This window comes from Rhipicephalus microplus, chromosome 4 (assembly GCF_043290135.1).
Source record: "Rhipicephalus microplus isolate Deutch F79 chromosome 4, USDA_Rmic, whole genome shotgun sequence".
NCBI classification, from domain to species: domain Eukaryota; kingdom Metazoa; phylum Arthropoda; class Arachnida; order Ixodida; family Ixodidae; genus Rhipicephalus; species Rhipicephalus microplus.
In genome coordinates, this window is record NC_134703.1 from 51,905,964 (window position 1) to 51,924,983 (window position 19,020).

At 43.5% G+C, this 19,020-nt stretch overlaps 1 protein-coding gene across 1 annotated transcript in view; it reads right to left on the reverse strand.

Moving 5' to 3' along the window:
- The window catches only part of LOC119171963 (uncharacterized), a 112,513-nt gene extending 94,373 nt beyond the window's left edge, over positions 1-18,140 (reverse strand). Inside the window, exon 1 of the mRNA XM_037422878.2 lies at positions 17,539-18,140. Within this exon, the coding sequence (XP_037278775.2) occupies positions 17,539-17,775 (237 nt within the window). The 5' untranslated portion in view covers positions 17,776-18,140. The remainder of the gene's footprint in view (positions 1-17,538) is intronic.
- Between the last annotated feature and the right edge of the window lie 880 nt (positions 18,141-19,020).

Sequence of the window (19,020 nt, forward strand, 5' to 3'; positions counted from 1 at the left end):
TGTATGCTGTGTACTAGATCGCTTTGGTGTAGCAAGTTTTCGTAACTTCTTTTTCACCTGCATTTTCCGCGTGAGTATATGGATATGATCGTAGTCAGAGAAAATATTTTAAATAAGAGGCGGCGAATGCAAGTTGTTGCCCTTCGTACAGTCTAAAAAAAGTGTATTTTGATTCTATTTTGAGAGTATAGTGGCTTGCCATGCACATGAGTCTTTTTAAGAATTTTAAAAAGCCACATAAAGTTTTTCGGGGCTCATTGTACTCTCTTCTGAGAGTCGTGTGACCCCAAGAGAGTTAACGCAGTCCAATTAAAGGTTGTCATATACGTGAAAAGTCACTACCAAAAAGGATCTACACATACTCCTTTCTTTTATTCGGAGTATTGTCAGAACTTCTAAACTTGTTTTAACTGCAATAATTGCCTGCCAGGTAAACTTGCCCTACCAACTAGGAGAACTTCGCAAGCTTTAGTGAAATTCAGTGTGCGGGAATATCATAAATAGAGAAGTATCTTTAAAACGTGCTTATTTCCTCATGACGGGGTAAAACCCCCAAAAAAGAGAGATATAGAGAGACAGAAATGAAAAGGAAATGCAGGAATGTTAACCAAGCTTTAACTCGGTTGGCTACTCTATACACTACAACCCCCAGAGAATTACCATGCCGCTCGAAGTTACTTGTACCACAGAAGTGTCGACACACAATTACACCAAATTCATTTTAATACAGCCGTTAGAAAAGACGTTAATTTCAGAAGAAGTAGACGAGCGGGCTCTTTCTTTTCTCAGCTTGTGGGCAATAAAATATACTCGCGGCGATCAGGATTACAATATGTTGAACATCTGCAATCCCACAACCAGCTTTTGAAAGAGGGAAAATTTCATTATAGTTCATTGGGCCTTCACATTGACCTCTCATTTTGGCTTCGCAATTACTACTTCAGATTTCAGCAACAGCGCTGTTCCCAATTATGTAGAACGTAGAGCATTCAAAGTAATGACAGGCAAGCCTTAAATAATCTCGTATTCTCTTTATGAAAAGCTCCGAGATAAAATAGCGTACGTCATTTAAGCCTCACAAATTCGCAGCGTTAAGGCTATTGTCAGTTGCGAGGCTTTCTTACTGATATATATATATATATATATATATATATATATATATATATATATATTCAATTTGGTCTAATATCTTTCCCTATACTTTCCTTGGCATTATTGTCGGTTAGATCTCATTAATATCGTGTAAAAACACGGAAAAACGAGCTTAACACTTCTTTCCTTAATTCATTACCGAGGGTTTCGTACTGGCAGACTTAGTGCCTTTAGGTTGTATACGAGAGACTATTGGTCAGCTGCCGACTCGTAACAAGTTCACGTGCTACGTGACGCCAAACAGGCTCAAAAGAGTGTGCCACACTCGCCGTCATGGCTGCTGGTGGCGCGCTGACTGACACTCCCACGTTTAATTCACATATAAACCCCCAGAAAAGTGGCTGGGGGATAGCTTTCGTGGTAGCTCAGTGGTGGAGCATCGAACGCGTCATTCAAAGGTCGCAGGTTTAAATCCTGCCCACGGCAAGTTATCTTTTCACCCACTTTTCTTCATATTTACATTACAATTTGGTCTAATATCTTCCCCTATACTTTCCTTGGCAATATTGTCTGTTAGATCTCATTAATATTGTGTAAAAACACGGAAAAACAAGCCCTTAGGTTTACATTTCTTTCCTTAATATATATATATATATATATATATATATATATATATATATATATATATATATATATATATATATATATATATATATATATTTCTTGGAAGTCTTCCTGGATTCCGGTCGAGTTATAAGTCACCAGAAGAAGCGAACGAGCAAATGAAAAACGATGCTGTCCCCGGCCGTAACGTTGGCAATAACGCATCGTTTTTCGTTTGCTCGTTCGTCGTTCGCTTCTTCTGGTGACTTATATAAATATATATATATATATATATATATATATATATATATATATATATATATGTGGACACCATACTTCAATTATTCTTTTATTGCTTTCCCTAATAACAAGAGTGCTGCCTCCCTTGCCGCGGCGTGGTATGGTTACAATTTATCACAAAATCGTCACGCCGTCACTGACGCATGCACGCATATGCACCACATCATCGACCGATCACAGCGGGCCCTTGCAAGTGAAGCGGCGCGCGCAGTCGAGTGCCCTTGAATCTTTCATTTTTTTATTTTTCTAGCTCACATTTCTTGCGTAAGCGTGACGTATACACGAGGTGCACCAAGGACGAAACACGAAACGCACACCCCTAGCAATCAAGGCAAGAAAACGCGCTTTGAAAATTGCCCCGCGTCAGATAACTACCCGGCGTACTTCGCATTCGGCAAAGTATCCAGTCTATATATTCTATATGCATTCGTGCCGGCGGCAACAATAGCTTTCTGGTCAGGTATGGCGTGTAACAAAGGAGGGTGCCGCGAAACGTTCGCGCGTGCATCCGAATAAAGTATCGCAAAAGCATAAAAGATAACCAATGAAGCATAGATAATAAGCGCAGGTTCCGATATGGGGTGGCGATTACGGGACTTCGGTGGACGGGTATACTTGCACGCCACGGATATACATGCAAACGTATACGCGCGCACTAGGCGCACGCACGCTTGTGATTACGCCGTACACTTGAGCGCGCCAGTGTATTGAGCTGTCAAAGTGCCGTGATTCTGTTGATACTCTTACGGGAGTGCATTATTCCATCAACTGGAGAAACGACACCTACGGCACGGGCCTAAAATGCGCCGAGTTCACACGTATACTCCAAACGAAGCACAAGGAAAAAAAATGTTTTTTTATTATGAACACAACCGAGTTCCACCGCTTCAGATCCATTGGTTGCTCCCAGACAACATACGGCTACACGCGCAACGCCGCAAGACGTGCAATAAGAGATGAACAATCGCAACATGGGCAACAAGTGCCGCGCAGGTTGACCGCCAGTACTGATAATTTAAGCTGCTAATACTCATGTCACTTTTGGCATCATTGAACAAGTGCAAACAAATGGTTTGATAAGCATCGGCAATTGTTCAGCATACGCCTGTACGTGTGACGTTTTTACATATATTTAAAATAGTTTTGCAACGTCTCGCTCAATAAAAACAAATTACAACATGATCACCTTCCCTCCGCACTTTTCGCATAACCTCGATTCCCAAGGAACGTGGGATATGCCAAATTTGTATTTTAATTATGTGGATTGATGTTCTTATGAATAGCGCGTATATAAAGCAATGAGCTGTCACAATCTCCATGTAACCAGCTACCAGTTCTACCGACACCAAAACTATCGTACAGTTGTAAAACATGTATAAGGCACATGAATATACACATATAATGTACGTATATAATGTAATTGCCGTATATACAAAGTTTTGATATATGTGTAGCACCCATAACATTTCCGTAACTGCGTCATTGTGATGCCCAACGTACAACAACAAAAATCCAGCCATCGAGTCCAATTGAAATCCGATCAAAAGTCATCTAACATTGAAAAAAATTCTTCTTTAAGTAGAGTGTCGTGACACGTGTTCAGGCCTCGTATACATATGTCATAAATTAAAATCAAGCTGCAATGTTCAGTGTCAAGTCTGTAACACGCGTCAAAAATCATTGTCCTAACCCAATCGTTGTGTAATGTTACAATAAATATGATGTACTGACATTTATTATGAGCGCAACAAATATTTTATTAAGCTATGCACCAAATGGCCAAACGTCACACTCTGCTGAAAATGTTCAGACAAAATGTATTTACTCATACATGAACACTGCAAAATGCCCTCTGCCGTTGCGGTTTTCCCAGGACATGTATACAGTGCAGCTTAGAAAAAGTATTCCTCACCATGGTGAGTTTTCAATTTTCTTTTAGCAGTTAGAAAGAACCGCGATTAAGATCAAGAAACGTATAGCTACTGTGATATGTCTTGACAGGAAAAATACGATTTTTTAAAAAGCAGCGAGAGATGTCTGGTGTAAGGCAAAATGCTTTTAGCCATGAGTTACGATACTGTAGAAATATTACACTTGAAACGTCGTACGCGTTGACACAAAATAAATGGGCACACTAAGAATCAAGTAGAACATCTTGCTGAGATCAGGGTCCAACACAAAACTTTAATAGCGCATTTGTTTATAACTTTGATAGCATAAACGGACATGCCATTGTTCCCGAGTTTAATTGACGTCGTCTATTCCATAAAAGCGATGCATAAAGCGAAAAAACTGCCTCGCTATATTCATTCTTTGCGTGAAAGGATAAACCTTGTCCGTGGTATTCTGTCTTGCGAAGCCAGCTTTTAGAAGAGACTATGATGAAACGAGCCTCTTCTGACATGAAAGCATCGTCCGAAATAGTTGAAAGGGCCGACGGATTGCAGACAAAGAGAGCGGGTGAGCTGCGGGCATTGCGAAGGAGAGATAGTTAAATGCAGAGGGGCAAACTTGCGTGCGCGCGCACTGACGTAAAACATCGAGAGCGAATTTCGGTTTACACCGCCACGGGAAAGCTGCCCCATTCGTCATAGTCCTTTCCTTCTTCATTCTCTCTCTCTTCTCTCCACCACCTCTCAGCCACCACATCGGTCTCGACGACAGTTGAGGCGATGCCCCAGCCACCGGTCGCCTCATCCCACGTGGGATGCGTGTTTTGTAATGCGCTGTCTTGGTGGCGCTCTCGTGGCTGTAGGAGAGTTCATCGGCGGCATTAACCCTGTCACTGCTTTGCCCGCCTCATTCGCCCGTGGTTCCCAGCTCGAAATGGCTCCAAGCCGCGGAAAGCAAAACAACCAGAAAAGAAGCGAGACAGTGAAAGAGATGAGTATGAGAGAGACAGAGAGCAAGAAAAGATGGCGGCAAAGTGGCGAGGAACGAGTGAGGGACCTGGTGTGTACGATGGGACCGCGTCCCCGCCCATTGCCGGCTCGGATAATTAGTTGAGGGACGGAGACGGGTGGAGAAGCGGCTGGCTTCCTGAGCTCCTTTGTGAGCTACCGAACGCGCCTGCGGTTTTCGCGCTCGCCTGCCTCGCAAGGCGCGCTCGTATATTCGCGGCGCGTCGCACGTACCGCCTTGAAATAGAAAAAAAAAAGAAATAGCAGCAAGAGGGAGAGAAAAACGCGAAATTGAACACGCATGGAAGAAAACAATCAAGCTTGGGTGTTCTTTACCTCCGGTAGCATGGATGCAGCTGGTCTATTATGTTCTATCTCTTAGTGCGTGTACCAAAGGCGGAGGAGGAGCGCGAACTATTGTGTGCTCAGCTCTCTCGCAGATGACACATGGTAGTTCGTTTCATTATTTTTGTCGTCTTTTAGAATGTGAAGTCGTGCACGACAGTTTATTACTTCATTTTTGTCGGAGGGAGTGGGTTGAGTTGGAGAAGAAGCATATATATGAGAGTTCTCATAGCCGCTCATATACATGTTGGAACATTAGACATCGTGGGAACCGAAAAGGTATACGACCTATTGTTCCGGCGCCTGGAGCCTATTAATCAAAGAAATTAGCTGCACAGGCATCATGACGCGTGGAAGCGCTTGCGAATATGGGATGCAGTTGGAAAGAATCGTGCAGCCTGAAATACTATACCCTCGGCTCTTTTTCGATGGCTTATATACGAATCTCTCGTCAATCAAAGGTCGAATTATGACTTAGCGCATCGCGTGGCGCGGTGCTGACGAGTGCACAAGTACACCGATATCTGTGACATCTGCAGATATTCACTGATATCCGTGACAACTGATATCTGCAAATATGCACCAACTTGCCCAGCAAGGAATTCTTCTAAACTACAATAGAAACGAGACACTAGTTTGGAAGTTGGAATGTTAGATCTCATGAGAAATTTCGCAGTGGATATTCGCAGTCGAATAATTGTGTCTCTAGGTTCGCTTCACATTGCAGTTGAAACCTCAACTGCAAGCGGGTACAACGTTGGGCTAGTTGGTGTTTTATGGTTTGAAGGGAACGACAACGCGTAAAACAAGAATAAAGACAGAACGAACGCCAACGCGAACGCTGACTTATGTTTTTCCTTCATTGCACGAAGGTAACATACTTAGAAACAGAAACAGCCTGACCTGCATGCATGACACCACATATTGAAATCTGAACAAAGATGATGGAAATAGTTTTTTATTTTTAAAGTCCTGATTGAAATCTCTACGCTAATCTACGCCTTCTAACCGGCCATTTAGAGAAGTTAACACACAGCGGTGACTACTGAAGTAACTCATTTATTTCTAATTCACTTACGAACAGCTTTCTTGTGCATTTCACTCGGTTTACCTCTTCCAAACACTGCCACAGTTTTCTTGTCACGTTAAATTGCATGGTCCTCCTTTCGCATGAACGCACTCCACTCACTCATCGCTGCAGGTAATAGCTGCACATACGATACTTAACGGCTCGGCACAAGCGAACGGAGCAAACTCCTAGTAGCTCGCGCTGGGCCTGCCGTCTTTGAGGTACAGATAGACAGGAGGGTGCGGAACCCTGCGCGGTGCTCCCACCTTCCCCACGCAGGATTGCCCAATAAAGTTCATTTCTCTCTCTCTCTTAATCGTACCTTAGTTTTCTTGCTCCCTGACGAAGAGGGTCAAAATCGCTACGCTAATCTACGCCTTCTACATACACGATCTCACTTTCTCACAAATATAGAGCCCACGCTGATTCATGCAAAAACCATTTTCTTTTTTTTTTATTTTGTACAGATAATGCCTTTTCTATAAAACGCGCTGTTTCAGGACGATGTCTGCTGAAAACATTATACATCCGTGAAAGTCTGGTGCATGGGCACGGCGCAGGCGACACATTTCAGGGTAAACTTTCTTTTGTCCTGTTTTCATTCATTCCCCCTTCCTCCTCATTTTACGTTCTGTCGTTCACTTCAAACTACCACAACTAAACTAGATGCATGTTACTGCCATTTGCGTGTGTATATGACGGTAAGCGAGAAGGAACAATCGTTCAGTGAGTGAAATCAGCGATTATAATAATTGTTGAAGTTTAACGTCTCCAAACTACCGGCCAGGCTGGCTGGTAGTTTTTGCCAAACAAGATGGCTGACCAGCATCTCGCGCAATTAAGTGCTTCACACACAGTCACCTTCCTCAGCTTCGGTGAACCCCACGCTTGCTATGTCCATGACGCACCGTACACGATTATGGGAGACGTCGTATAGTGAAGAGCTCCGAAAATTCCAGCCACCTGGGGTTCTTTAACGTATACGTGCATCTAAATCTGAGAACACCGGGCCTCAAGGATTTTCGCTTCCATCAAAAATACGGTCACCGCGGCTGGGATTCGATCGCGTGACCTGGGAGTCATGCAGCCGAGTGCCTTATCCACAAGACAACCACGGCCGGTGTGAAATTAGTGATGAGCCCTGAGATAGTTTGATACCGTCAGGTGTTAATTATGTGGCTAATCAGGTAATGAACATATACCTATTAGGAGACCTGAGCACAGTTTATTTATGAAACCACGAAGAACCTGAGAAGCACCTGAATGGCATAATACGTGATTTCATCATTCAGGCCTTTAGTTTTTTTTTTTTGCAAAGTCAACTGTGCTGAATGTAAAACCCCGAAAATTTTCAAATTTGAGCAACATTAACGAAAAAACATATTGTGTTACCTGCAAGTTGGGCCTTCCTTCCAGTGTGTCTGATTATATATCGTGAGGGATTTGTTTTCACCTAATAGCGTTCATCAAAGTGGCCCCACTTCACTACTCCATAGGCACAACTGAATTTATAACATACACGTTATAAATCTTAGCAATCATCTCATAGATAACTAAACATTGCTAAGCGTAACTTGTTTCCTTATAAATTGCGTCGCCGGATCTCTTCAAGAACGAAATAGCTTTATCGTTCACGCATGCCCCTCCCATCGCATTGCTTTTCTCTTAATTCCAATCTCTTCAATCGTATCGCGTTTCTCGTTTGACGCATGCATGAGATCAGCGGCGTAGAGACGGCTCATTTTACGCCCACGGTTTCTGCTATTTTTCTCCCACCTTTAGATTTTCACGCGTGTATCTATACAGAAAGCTGTCGCGCTATCGAGCCTGTGTCACGCGCCTTCTTCGACAACGACGTCGTTACTTCGAAATGCTGTCATCGGAGGTGGACAACTGACGTTTGGACATTCGAGAGAAGGCTGAGCGAGGTGACGAAAGGGTGCGGTGTCACTGTCGAAGCGTCATCGCGTCGCCACCGCCCTGCAAAGCGAACCCTTTCGCATGTCAGTGGATTTACTGAACACAAGGTGCATGCTTTTGTGAACGCACATCACACTTGTCCATATAGGAAGCAGCAGTCTGCGATGTGGTGACACTTCGAGAATCGCGGGCGTAGTACGGGTGCCGTGCCACACCTTTCAGGCGCCTGAAGCTTCTGTGTATAACTTGTACTCTATGCCCGAACGCCCCGCCACGGTGGTCTAGTGGCTAAGGTACTCGGCTGCTGACCCGCAGGGCACGGGTTCGAATCCCGGCTGCGGCGGCTGCATTTCCGATGGAGGCGGAAATCTTGTAGGCCCGTGTGCTCAGATTTGGGTGCACGTTAAAGAACCCCAGGTGGTCTAAATTTCCGGAGCCCTCCACTACGGCGTCTCTCATAATCATATAGTGGTTTTGAGACGTTAAACCCCACATATCAAATCAATCACTCTATGCCCGAACGTTATTCAAGTCGTTTTTTTTGTATAGCTGCTTGTTTTACATGCTTGAGCCAGAAGTGTGCGCGAGCGAGGGTGGCTGCTGCTCCAGCGCCTCACGCGTTTCTACAGCTTGGCCCGTGCGCCGAATGGCCTTCCGCGAGGCGCACGTGTCTTGGTGACTTGTCGGTCGCTGTAGATTTACTTGATTAACGGGCGCTCTGCGCGCGCCCGTGCGCGCTACTGTGGTTTATGCGGCTGCCAGCTGAAAGTTTTGGCTGCTGGCAGCACGATATGAGCCGCTTTAGCCTATAGCCATGTGGCTTATCTTGCTCCAGTTTCACTTAAAAGAAAAAAGTTTAGCGATTAAGATCTAGCCGTGTAATGTATGAGGTGATTGCTTTTGTGGCATTGGAAATAATATTAAAAGTTACTCATTTAGACTCGGCTTATGCAGCGGCCTGGGTACGTTTGATTTTATCTTACATATATGATTGTCCGGGTACTAATTTTGTATTGGTATACGACGAAAAAAAAAGAAGCTGCTGCAAAGTGATATTATGCACTCATCTAGCCGTTGGTTAGGCGCTTTTTCTTTTCATGCGCCGGTGCAACCTTTCAGTAACATATTGATGGCGGAATATTTTTGTCCTGTGGAGGAAATAATGGTGTATGGTGATAACTATAGATGCTTTTATCTCTTGTTGACGATTAACCCCAGTTCATTCGCTTGCAGAATGAACACTTAGACCTGTATGCTGTTTTGTTTTGTTTTTATTGCGTAGCTGAAACAAACCGTCGTTTTTGATGAAGGGAAGCTGGCGATTTAATTTTGCAGTTCACCTGTAAGGTACAAGCCTTGTGGCCGAAGTGCTACTGTGGTTCGAACTCAGAAAATTTAAAGGACGCTACCATAGGCGCCGAGTCAGCTGCCCGTTACGTGCTATAGTTTGCGCTCAAATAGATCTTAGTAACGTTTTTCCATACCATACCCTCTAGAATGTCTATAGCGACACAAGTTGTACGACGCTGGCCTGCAGAGCGTGCTCACATTTTCGCAAAGCGTTTTCATATGTGTGTATGTGTGTGTGTGTTTGTGGTGTGTGTTAAGAAATTCACAAATCGGCGAGGCTTTGTTGAAATATATTTTAACGGCTAATTCACTATAAATATACTCGCAGTGTTTATTTTTATTATTTCAACATCCAATTTGACGAAAAGGATAAAACCCTGAGAGCCCTTTAAATTTACGCTTTAATTGATTGATTGATTGATTGATATGTGGTGTGTAACATCCTAAAACCACCATATGATTATGAGAGGCCCCGTATAGTGGAAGGTTCCGGAAATTTCGACCACCTGGGGTTTTTTAAGGTGAACCCAAATCTGAGCACACGGGCCTACAGTATTTTGGCCTCCATCGAAAATGCAACCGCAGCAGCCGGGATGCGATCCCGCGACCTGCGGTTCAGCAGCCAAGTAGCTTAGCCGCTAGACCACCGCGGCGGGGTGCGCTAGATTTGTGGATCTTGGCATATATTTTAATCAATACAGCCCACCCTAATAGTTATTCCCATATATTTATGGCGTCTCACCAATCTTCTATCAGCACGCATGTTATAGTTCAGTTTCATGTAGACCTGAGGATACGCGAAAGCTGCTTAATTTCAATATTGCGAAGATAACAAGGACGTTCATTTCGTACGAGATAATAATTTTGAGCACTTTAACATACATGAGTTTCTTGTATTCATGTTCCAATAGGTTTTCTGATAATATGCTTGTATGCGCTGTGTTAATTATTTCAAACCGTCAAAAACGCGAATTATGTGAACTGCTCAGAATTACTTTATTGCGCTTTATGCATGTACCCTTCAAAAATATTTGAATGGTACTCTCTATCAATCGATTCATTGAAGTATTTTATGGATATCTGAGAATCAAAGAAAGGACCATCAGCCCGCGCCGTTTATGTGATCCTGAAACTTGCTATGACGCGTAGCCAATTCGCACATACAAACAAGTACGTGTGATTGACAAACAAGGTTTCTTAAATATGTATCACATTTCAGCATTTCAGAAATGCCTAAATCGACTCTGTGATTTTGTTATGTAAGAAAAAATGGCATGACTTGATAATTATATTCCTTAATCCCTAGTGAAGTGAACGTCAGCAGCATGTAATGTACCATATTTGTTTTGCACTTATGTTTTATGAGGCTTGGAACACTTAGTGTTGTTTGTGCGTTTTGCAGAATCTATGCGCCCATTCCACAGCTTTTGGCACAACGAATGTGTGTGTTTTTGTGTTGCCAATAACTTTGCAGTTGTATTTATTGACAACACTTAAAAGGAGAAGTCCGCATTCCATTATAACATAGTAACGTCCAGCCCTTCGTATCTGTGTAGTGTAATGTAGTGAGATTTACTTAATGAGATTCCTTCTTAGGTGCGTCAATTTACGAATAGGAAGAATTTATTAACGTGTTACGAGCAAGAATGGCAAAAAGAAATAAACGAGTGATACTCAATGGTATAGGTGCCCCATGTGTCAATTTCTGTTGCCTTCCCACATGTAACGTTCTGTATATTTTTTACTATACAAGCGATTGCAACTTTTTAAAGGCTTCAAGTTTTTCGCGCCTTGAAAAGTCGCTAAAATTTTGAAAGAGCCTAAGAGAACTTTATTGCATTGTTTTCAGTTAACGTTCCGGCCAGAGGTGTAAATATATATTCATTATGCAGACAATTATTGCGTGACGCAGGTGAGTCAACAGCTTTTTTTGTTTTTCCAATGAATCTGTTGTCTTGTACATAAAAGAAACAAGCCAAAGTCGTGATTTGCATGCTTATAACAGCATAATAGGCCTCATGTGTTTGATTCCCTTGCTTAATTTTGCATGACTGACGCTACCTTCATAGTTTCAGATGTCTGCTATGGCTTTGTTTAAATTTATTAGGTGTTGTAGATAATGAATATTAGTATAATGAGAAAAAATATCCCACGCAACAGCTCTTGAGTCACCAAAAAAAGTGAGAAATAATGGCTGAGGAAGTTTTCCTATTGCCAAATCGGTCGTGTTCGTCTACACTGTATTATAGAATACAGTGTAAATCGCAATGGCTGCATTATACGTCTGCTGAGAAAGCTTTTCTGAGATTTCGTCTTGTTCTATGAGCGACCGCACTGCACACTTATTAAAATAAGTAAATATTGCAGTATTTTGATTATTTTTAGAAAAATATACTATATAGCGTGGTCTCCTATATGGTAACAATTGTACTAGATATTTTTTAATGCCACTAACTTAATTTGACTGTTGTGCTGACGAAAAAGCAACCCGTACGTTTCCAGACTGTGCAAAGGTGGTGATGTTTCGTGACGTATGTATGCGAAAAACGCTCAACCGTGAGACGTTTATATTAAGCTACCACAAAGGCTCGAAACTATGGTTCTGTTGCATACCATACCATAGTGAATATTTAGTGCATGGTTATAGAATTAACAAGTCAGTAAAACGCAAGTGAAGGGGTGATAACTGTATTTGTAACAAAAGTGTTCATCGCTAATTATGATAGATATTGAATGAATGTTGGCTGCACGGGTTCTAATCTTATCGTCAGAGGGCGTTTTTAACCCTTGGAGGATTGTTAGCACTGTAACAGTGCAGAAAAATCAAGACAACTTATGAGTATGTTGTCTTAAATCTGTTGAAGGGAGCGTCAAACTTTTTCCGATTTAACCTGTGTTGCGAGTTTCAGAAATATAAGGGGCGTTATAAAAATAGATCCGCAAAGTGAGGAAGTCGAAAGTGTTTGCTCTCAGTGCCCGTCCGTTGTCGCGTTTTCAACCCGTTGGTGTAGATTCGTTGTTAATCTGTGTCAGTCATTGTCATGTCGTATAGCTCACGTACTGTTATCTGATTTTTTTAATGTCTCAGAACGCTCTTAATCACAATATACATACTTTTGATTTACTTTTCGTTTTTTCTTTAAGTAGAACACTTGTTGAAATTTAAAGTTATGTTACCAATGATATAAAAATTAAGGATGAATTAGGGTTTATGAAAATATAAAATTTATTTCAGTTTGCAAGATCAATGCTTTTCAAGGGCGGTGTAAGAGTAACGCCGTTTAGGCTCTCAATAATTACGCAGCAAATACTAAGCTTTATCCCGCAAAGTCTGCTTCCCGTGAACCTCACGCAATAGTGAAAAGTAATTCCTCATACTGAGTTTTTATGAAATGTGTAGAAAATATTCAGAAGTAAAAAAAAAAATGCGGTATTTGCTCCCTGCGTTCCGTATAGCTTTTTCTGTAGCGGCAAGCATCTTAAGATGGTTAATGACATGATTTGGAACATAAATTACGAAAGTAAGATATTTAACTCTCTAATTAGTAGCGTTAAGTTGGTATGTCAACAGAGAAAGTCAAAGTTCCTCATCGCAGCTTTGAGATCTACAGAGAAAGCAACCTCTAGTAATTATTGTGGCGTAACGAAATTCAACCAAATGCAATGGAGATAACCGTTGTGAGAAATCGCATGGGAAATCGTAAGAATACTGTCCTCAAGGCTTCGGTGTGCGTTCAATACCTGGAACAGTCGGTGTAAGAAAATATCAAGAGAAAAAAAAACTTGAAGCCTTGCTGAGCGAAGGCATAGTTCCCCCATATGCTCATGTTTTTTTTTTTTTTTGAACGAGTTGCTATGTAAGGAAAACAATATAGAACGCTTAGAAAGTATGAAAAAAAGGGGGGGGGGGAGGAATGAGTTGTTGGTAGAGCTCGGATGGTAATTTGAGGATGCTTTAGGGAGGAAAAGTGAATTCAGCTATGTGCAGACGCTTGAGGGCGTTCCTGTGGTGGCCTGTGAAGACGCCCGATGTATGACGTAATGCTTTGCTTACGACTGAAGCAAGTGTATGCTCGTCCGATTATATTTGCTCTGTGCACTTGAGGCACACATTAGACGTTGTGTAGTTAGAGATTTGACTGCCTCTTGGTATTTACAGGAAGTGCAGCATTTGTTTTCCATAAATTGTGACAGTCCATAGCGTACGTCATCGAATTCTTTCCGCCAGACGTGTGGCCAATACCCGCAGTGGGTATGTGTCACATGTGATTGACAGTTTATATCTACCCAAAAACGGCGAGAATAGACTCTGGTAAATTTAACGCGAGAGCATTAAGAAACGTTTTCCCGAAACGAACCCTGATAAGATGCGAAATGTTGCGCACGAACGTGATCGGCGTTTTTGACTTGTATCTCATTGGCTTCGTTGGTCTTCGGCTGCCGACGCTTGCGTTCGGCTTCCCTGCTCGGGCCTCGTCGGTGTTGCAGGCGCTACATCGCCATTCGCGAACGCAATCGGCTCTGCTAACCCTGGCAAGGCCAGGGGCGGCCAGGTTAAATCAAAATGCTTCGGTGCATGCATGTTTGGACGGGCGAAGAAGCCTCGCTTTCCTGCGTACTCTCCATCGCCGATTAACGAGCCTAAAGAAAGTTCACGCAGTGTGAGCTCAAACGTTGTGAGCGGTGTAAAGGATGAATGGGAGAGAGGGAACACGAGGCAAGCGCGCGGCAGGTGAAAGAGAGAGTGACGTCACCACGCATTGTAGGGAAGGCGTGACCTACTTGGCACCGCCCCAACACCTGCGGTGAGGAAAGCGCAGTGCGGTGCGTTGGCACGGAGAGACGGAGGGACAGTGTTACGCAGGCTAGTCGCGAAGAGCTGCTTTGCATCTAAAATGAAACAAGATATATTCTGAGAGTATAAGTAAACATTGTGCGTGCGCTGAAGCTGCGACTATATGCGTAAAGACACAGCTCTTGTGCGAGTGCTTGTAAAGGAACAACGTATCACTAGTTAGCAGGTTGATAACGACATCCATTCAAACAAAATGCAAAGCAAATTAGCGATAAATTGTCTATAAATAACATGCATGACTCAGTTTGATATTACTATTTGCTGCCTTGTTCACAGGCTTCGGCAAATAAACAGTTTATGAATTGTGTGCAGATCACCGCTTTTCCTTTGCGCTGATTCTTGATTAACAATTTGTTGTACGAATATCTTTGTTAGCGGGTGCATATTGGGATGAGTGCAATTACGCCAATAAGAGAGAAAACCTTGTCTTAAACTCAAGAGATAAGTACTAATATTTATTTTTTAAGTAACTGATATATGATACGTATGTATATCAGGAAGTGCCATAAAATTTACAAATAGTGTGCAGAACGGTACTGGGGGGGTTAGCATGGGGGAAGAAATACAAGAGTGCCAGTGTACCTCGATGCAGGTGCTCGTTAAAGAACACAGTGTGAGTAAAATTAATTCACATTCTCACTATATGCAGCTTACCTGATGATAAGAAAATAGTTTTGTAAGACCCCAGAACGACCTCAATAAATCCACTACATGTGTTAAAATAGCCACACAAAATGTGTGTATACTATTTAGATGGGCTTATGTATAGCTAAATTGCTTGAGAGAAAATGCTGCTTTTGGGATACAGAAAACCCCGAATGTGGCACATACTTGTAAAATAGAACCTGTTAGCTGATGCATTTATGCTCTCAAGAATAAAGCAAGAAGGAAAGTTCTGCGATATAACTGGAAACGTACTATGGCCAGAAATAGAAAGGTTTCATTTTCGCATTAGCTTTGATTTAAAGCTATAGCCCCGTAAGAAACACCTATCAACAATATTAACAATAATCAACAGCGATGATGTGCAGCTATCATGAACGAAGGTCGTCATGCATGAGCATTCTTCTCAATGTGTGACAAGGTCTTTCGAAGGTATACTCTCCAGATTTCACGTTCACATTTCTTGCCACATGAGCGATGAAACATCATGTAGGATGCGTTAAGGACTCTGTTGTATTATGCATGCGCAAAGACAGAGTGTGGTGACCAAGTAAAAACAAAATGTTGCATACTTTGTCATCATTTATACTTGGGACATCCTCGTGGCACTACATGTGTTGAATGGTGATATGTGGACACACACACATATATAGAGCGCAGCATAAATATATTAGTGTCATTTTAGTTATTCATGAGGCTATAAGGGAAGGGGAAAACGAAAGTGTTCATGATCTCTTTGATCTTTTAAGGATTTGTTCTCCTGTCATAGACATCGATTAGTTTACTGTGAAATTTACTATAGCACTGGGTTATGTGTGGTTCTCTAAACTACGGCTATAAGAATTGTTGCAGCAGCTGCTATAAATACATTAAAAAAGTATTGTGACATGTTTGGGACATTTTAACGATCCTACCACGAGTTCTCGTTCTTGCGTTATAAGCCCTCACTATTGCTCTGTGGTGGAATATGAGTGAAAGGGCGGGCAAATTCGACTCCATTCGTTTCGCTTCGGCACCACGCAGCAGTAGACAGCCACAGGTGTTGCAAAAATACTAAACATTTATTCGGCTCACAGTGTGTCCTTTTTGCACCTGAACGATGAAGGATGTAGTTATCACTTGTGCAGTTGACACAATCATTGTACTCTGGAAAATGTCAAGAATTTATGTGAAGCTGTTCACGCTTTGTATTAAAAACAACGACTTACAGTACAAAGTGCTGTAACATAGCATAAAATTATGTGTTTAGACAAAGTGTTCAATAATTTAGAGTAGTTGGTACTCTATCCGATGCGAGAGCAATAAGCCACCCGTGGGTGCCGCACTTGATGAGTCCTTGTTCACAAAAATTACGCCGTGAACGAGTTCACGAGAGTAAGCGGGGGGAACACCAATATCAAAGGACATTTTCATGAGAATCGCCCCACAGAATGGCATTCAAAAAGTTAAATGTATTGGTGTGTTTAGAAGAAGTCTTTAACGATTTTCAGTAGTTGGTACTGTACTATCAAAGAGCTGAAAGTCGTCCCACGCAAACTGACGGTTCCATCTTAGTTCGGCGGCCGCATATGTGTGTTTAGAAAAAGTTAACGATTTAGAGTACCTGGTACTCTACTATGGGAGAGCAAAAAAGCGTTCCCGTGGGCCCCACCCACAACGTGTTCGCATATCGTCGGAAATTCTATTGAGGTCCTAGGCAAGAGTTCGGTTAAGCGTGGCGCCTCCGGCTGGCTTAGAAATTTGAGCCGCGCCACAAAAGCACCAGTGATGTCACACGAATAAGAGCATTTATAATCCCCTCCACCAGCTGCAAAACCTGATCTTGAATAAGTTAAGAACTTTCATTTGTATATAAAAAAAGACCTGTATAACGAATACAAAGGAAGAAAAGAAATGATTGCGCAACTTACTGGTTTTAGGAGAAAAAAATTTTCCACTTACAAATCAGAATCACATAATTGGTTACAGCAGTGTGTTATCTGAATTAGTTAAAATATACCAATCCGATCACAAGTCTGTAAAGAAAGCTTAGCTGACCATGTTTTGCTAACATTTCTGGAGCATCAGTGTGACCTGTTTATAATAGTAACGCCTGCCAACTAATAGCGTTTTCCCCATGTTGTTTTCTCGTCAACTGGGTAGTTGCAAGGAGTGTTTAAACCTCTTTCGGTAGTTGTCAGGACTGTCACCATAAGATTGTCAATCTCGTCAACCAATTAGCCATGCGTATGAACTTCTAAAGTTTCAATATTTCGCAATGGAAACCCGTGCATACGAACGCAGGCAACACGTAACTAACGCCGACTGCAACGCGAAACCGCTCGCAGCCGTCGCGCGAAAACCACGTGCATGTGTACCGCGGCGGCAGCGGCATTGGAGCGAGTGACGGTGCCGCGATTACGAAAACAAGCGATTCGGTGAAGGGAGCGAACGACACTCACGTCTCTCTGGTCGAGCGTGCCGAACACCTCAAGCTTGTCCAGGCGGACGGTTCCTTGAAAGGGCAGGAACCTCGTGCCGCGGGAGATGCGACTGTTGCTCCACACGGCCGCGGTCACTTCCTTGGCGGGCGGTCGATCGCCGGACGAAGTCGTCGAGTCGTTGGTCGTTGTCGTCGACGTCGTGCGGTCACCGATCACGAGACTGAGCTCCTTCGGGATGAGCACGTACGTCTCCATCGTTCTCCGGATGAAGGCCACACACTACCACTTTTTCGTCTTCCGATGAAACCGATGATGAGGCAGAGGACGGATGTCGTGAACGAGATGTCGGGCACTCAGAGAAATGAAACAGAGCGCGAGACGGTGGTCCAACACTCCACTAACACAGCAGCGTGACGCTGTAGCGACAGCAGCAGCGGAAGCGTAGCAGGGGCGGCCGCATCACGAGAAGAGCGGCCGAAGCAACGACGGGGAGGTTGCTCGTAATCCCACTGCTTCCCGACGGTGTCGTCTCATGCCGGTCTCCGACGGCGTGTAATCTGGCTCGAGTGAAAGTTGGCGTCTCTCGACTGCCGAGGACAGGTGGCAACGGTAAGGAACTCTGCCGAGCCGGTGTTGGTGCCGGCGCGGGGGGCAAGGGGAACGGAAGACCGGCCCTTGCGAGAGAACGGAGGCGTACCGGGGAGGCGCTCCGAGGTCGTTAAAGGTACGCCGGCCCACCTGCCAACACTCTCTATTGGCCGGCCGCTCACCGGCGCCAACGAATCCAGGCGCGAGCCAGGTAAGCCGCGCAGCACGCTGCGCCATGCGGCCGCCATTGGCCTTCGTTGCGGTGAAGCCACCGCACCGGGTGCCATTAGGGGAGATCCCGCGCGTTCTCTTGGAGCGGTTGCAAAGATGGACTGCTAGAGGAAGTGCGGAAAGAACAATAATAAACAAAAGGTATTGGATGCCTGTTTTGTTTTTCCGGTGTTGTCAGCCGGTGGAGGTGAAACTTGCTTGCGCTGCCGCGTTCGTATGGAAAACGTCCGAATACTCCTTTCCCGCTGTCGAAAGCGCACGAGCAGTCAGTCCCTTGGCTCGCCGTTGTTGCGGAAGTGTGTTCTTTCCTCGACACTCGCTGCACGCTTCCTGGCTTCGGTTTCACGACGTTGGAACTGAGCCAGTGTACGACGCCTTCCGAGCAAATCAAACAAGCAAAGTTTACGCATGCGCAACGAAGCGTGCGTTATTAGAGAAGATGAACGCGTGTGACGGGCGTTAATCTGCTTCTATTTTTGCATAGGGTACCATGTTTCCGAAGTTATGAATTCTTTTTCTGAATAAGTATACGCGCTGTAATTTTGCAAAGAGCTGAAATGCGTTAACAGGGCAGGGGTCAATTGAAAAAGCTCCGAATAGGTTTGAGATACACTGGGATTCTTATTGAATTGAATTTATAACACGATGAACAGATTTACTCTCTGCGTTCTCTCGCACATG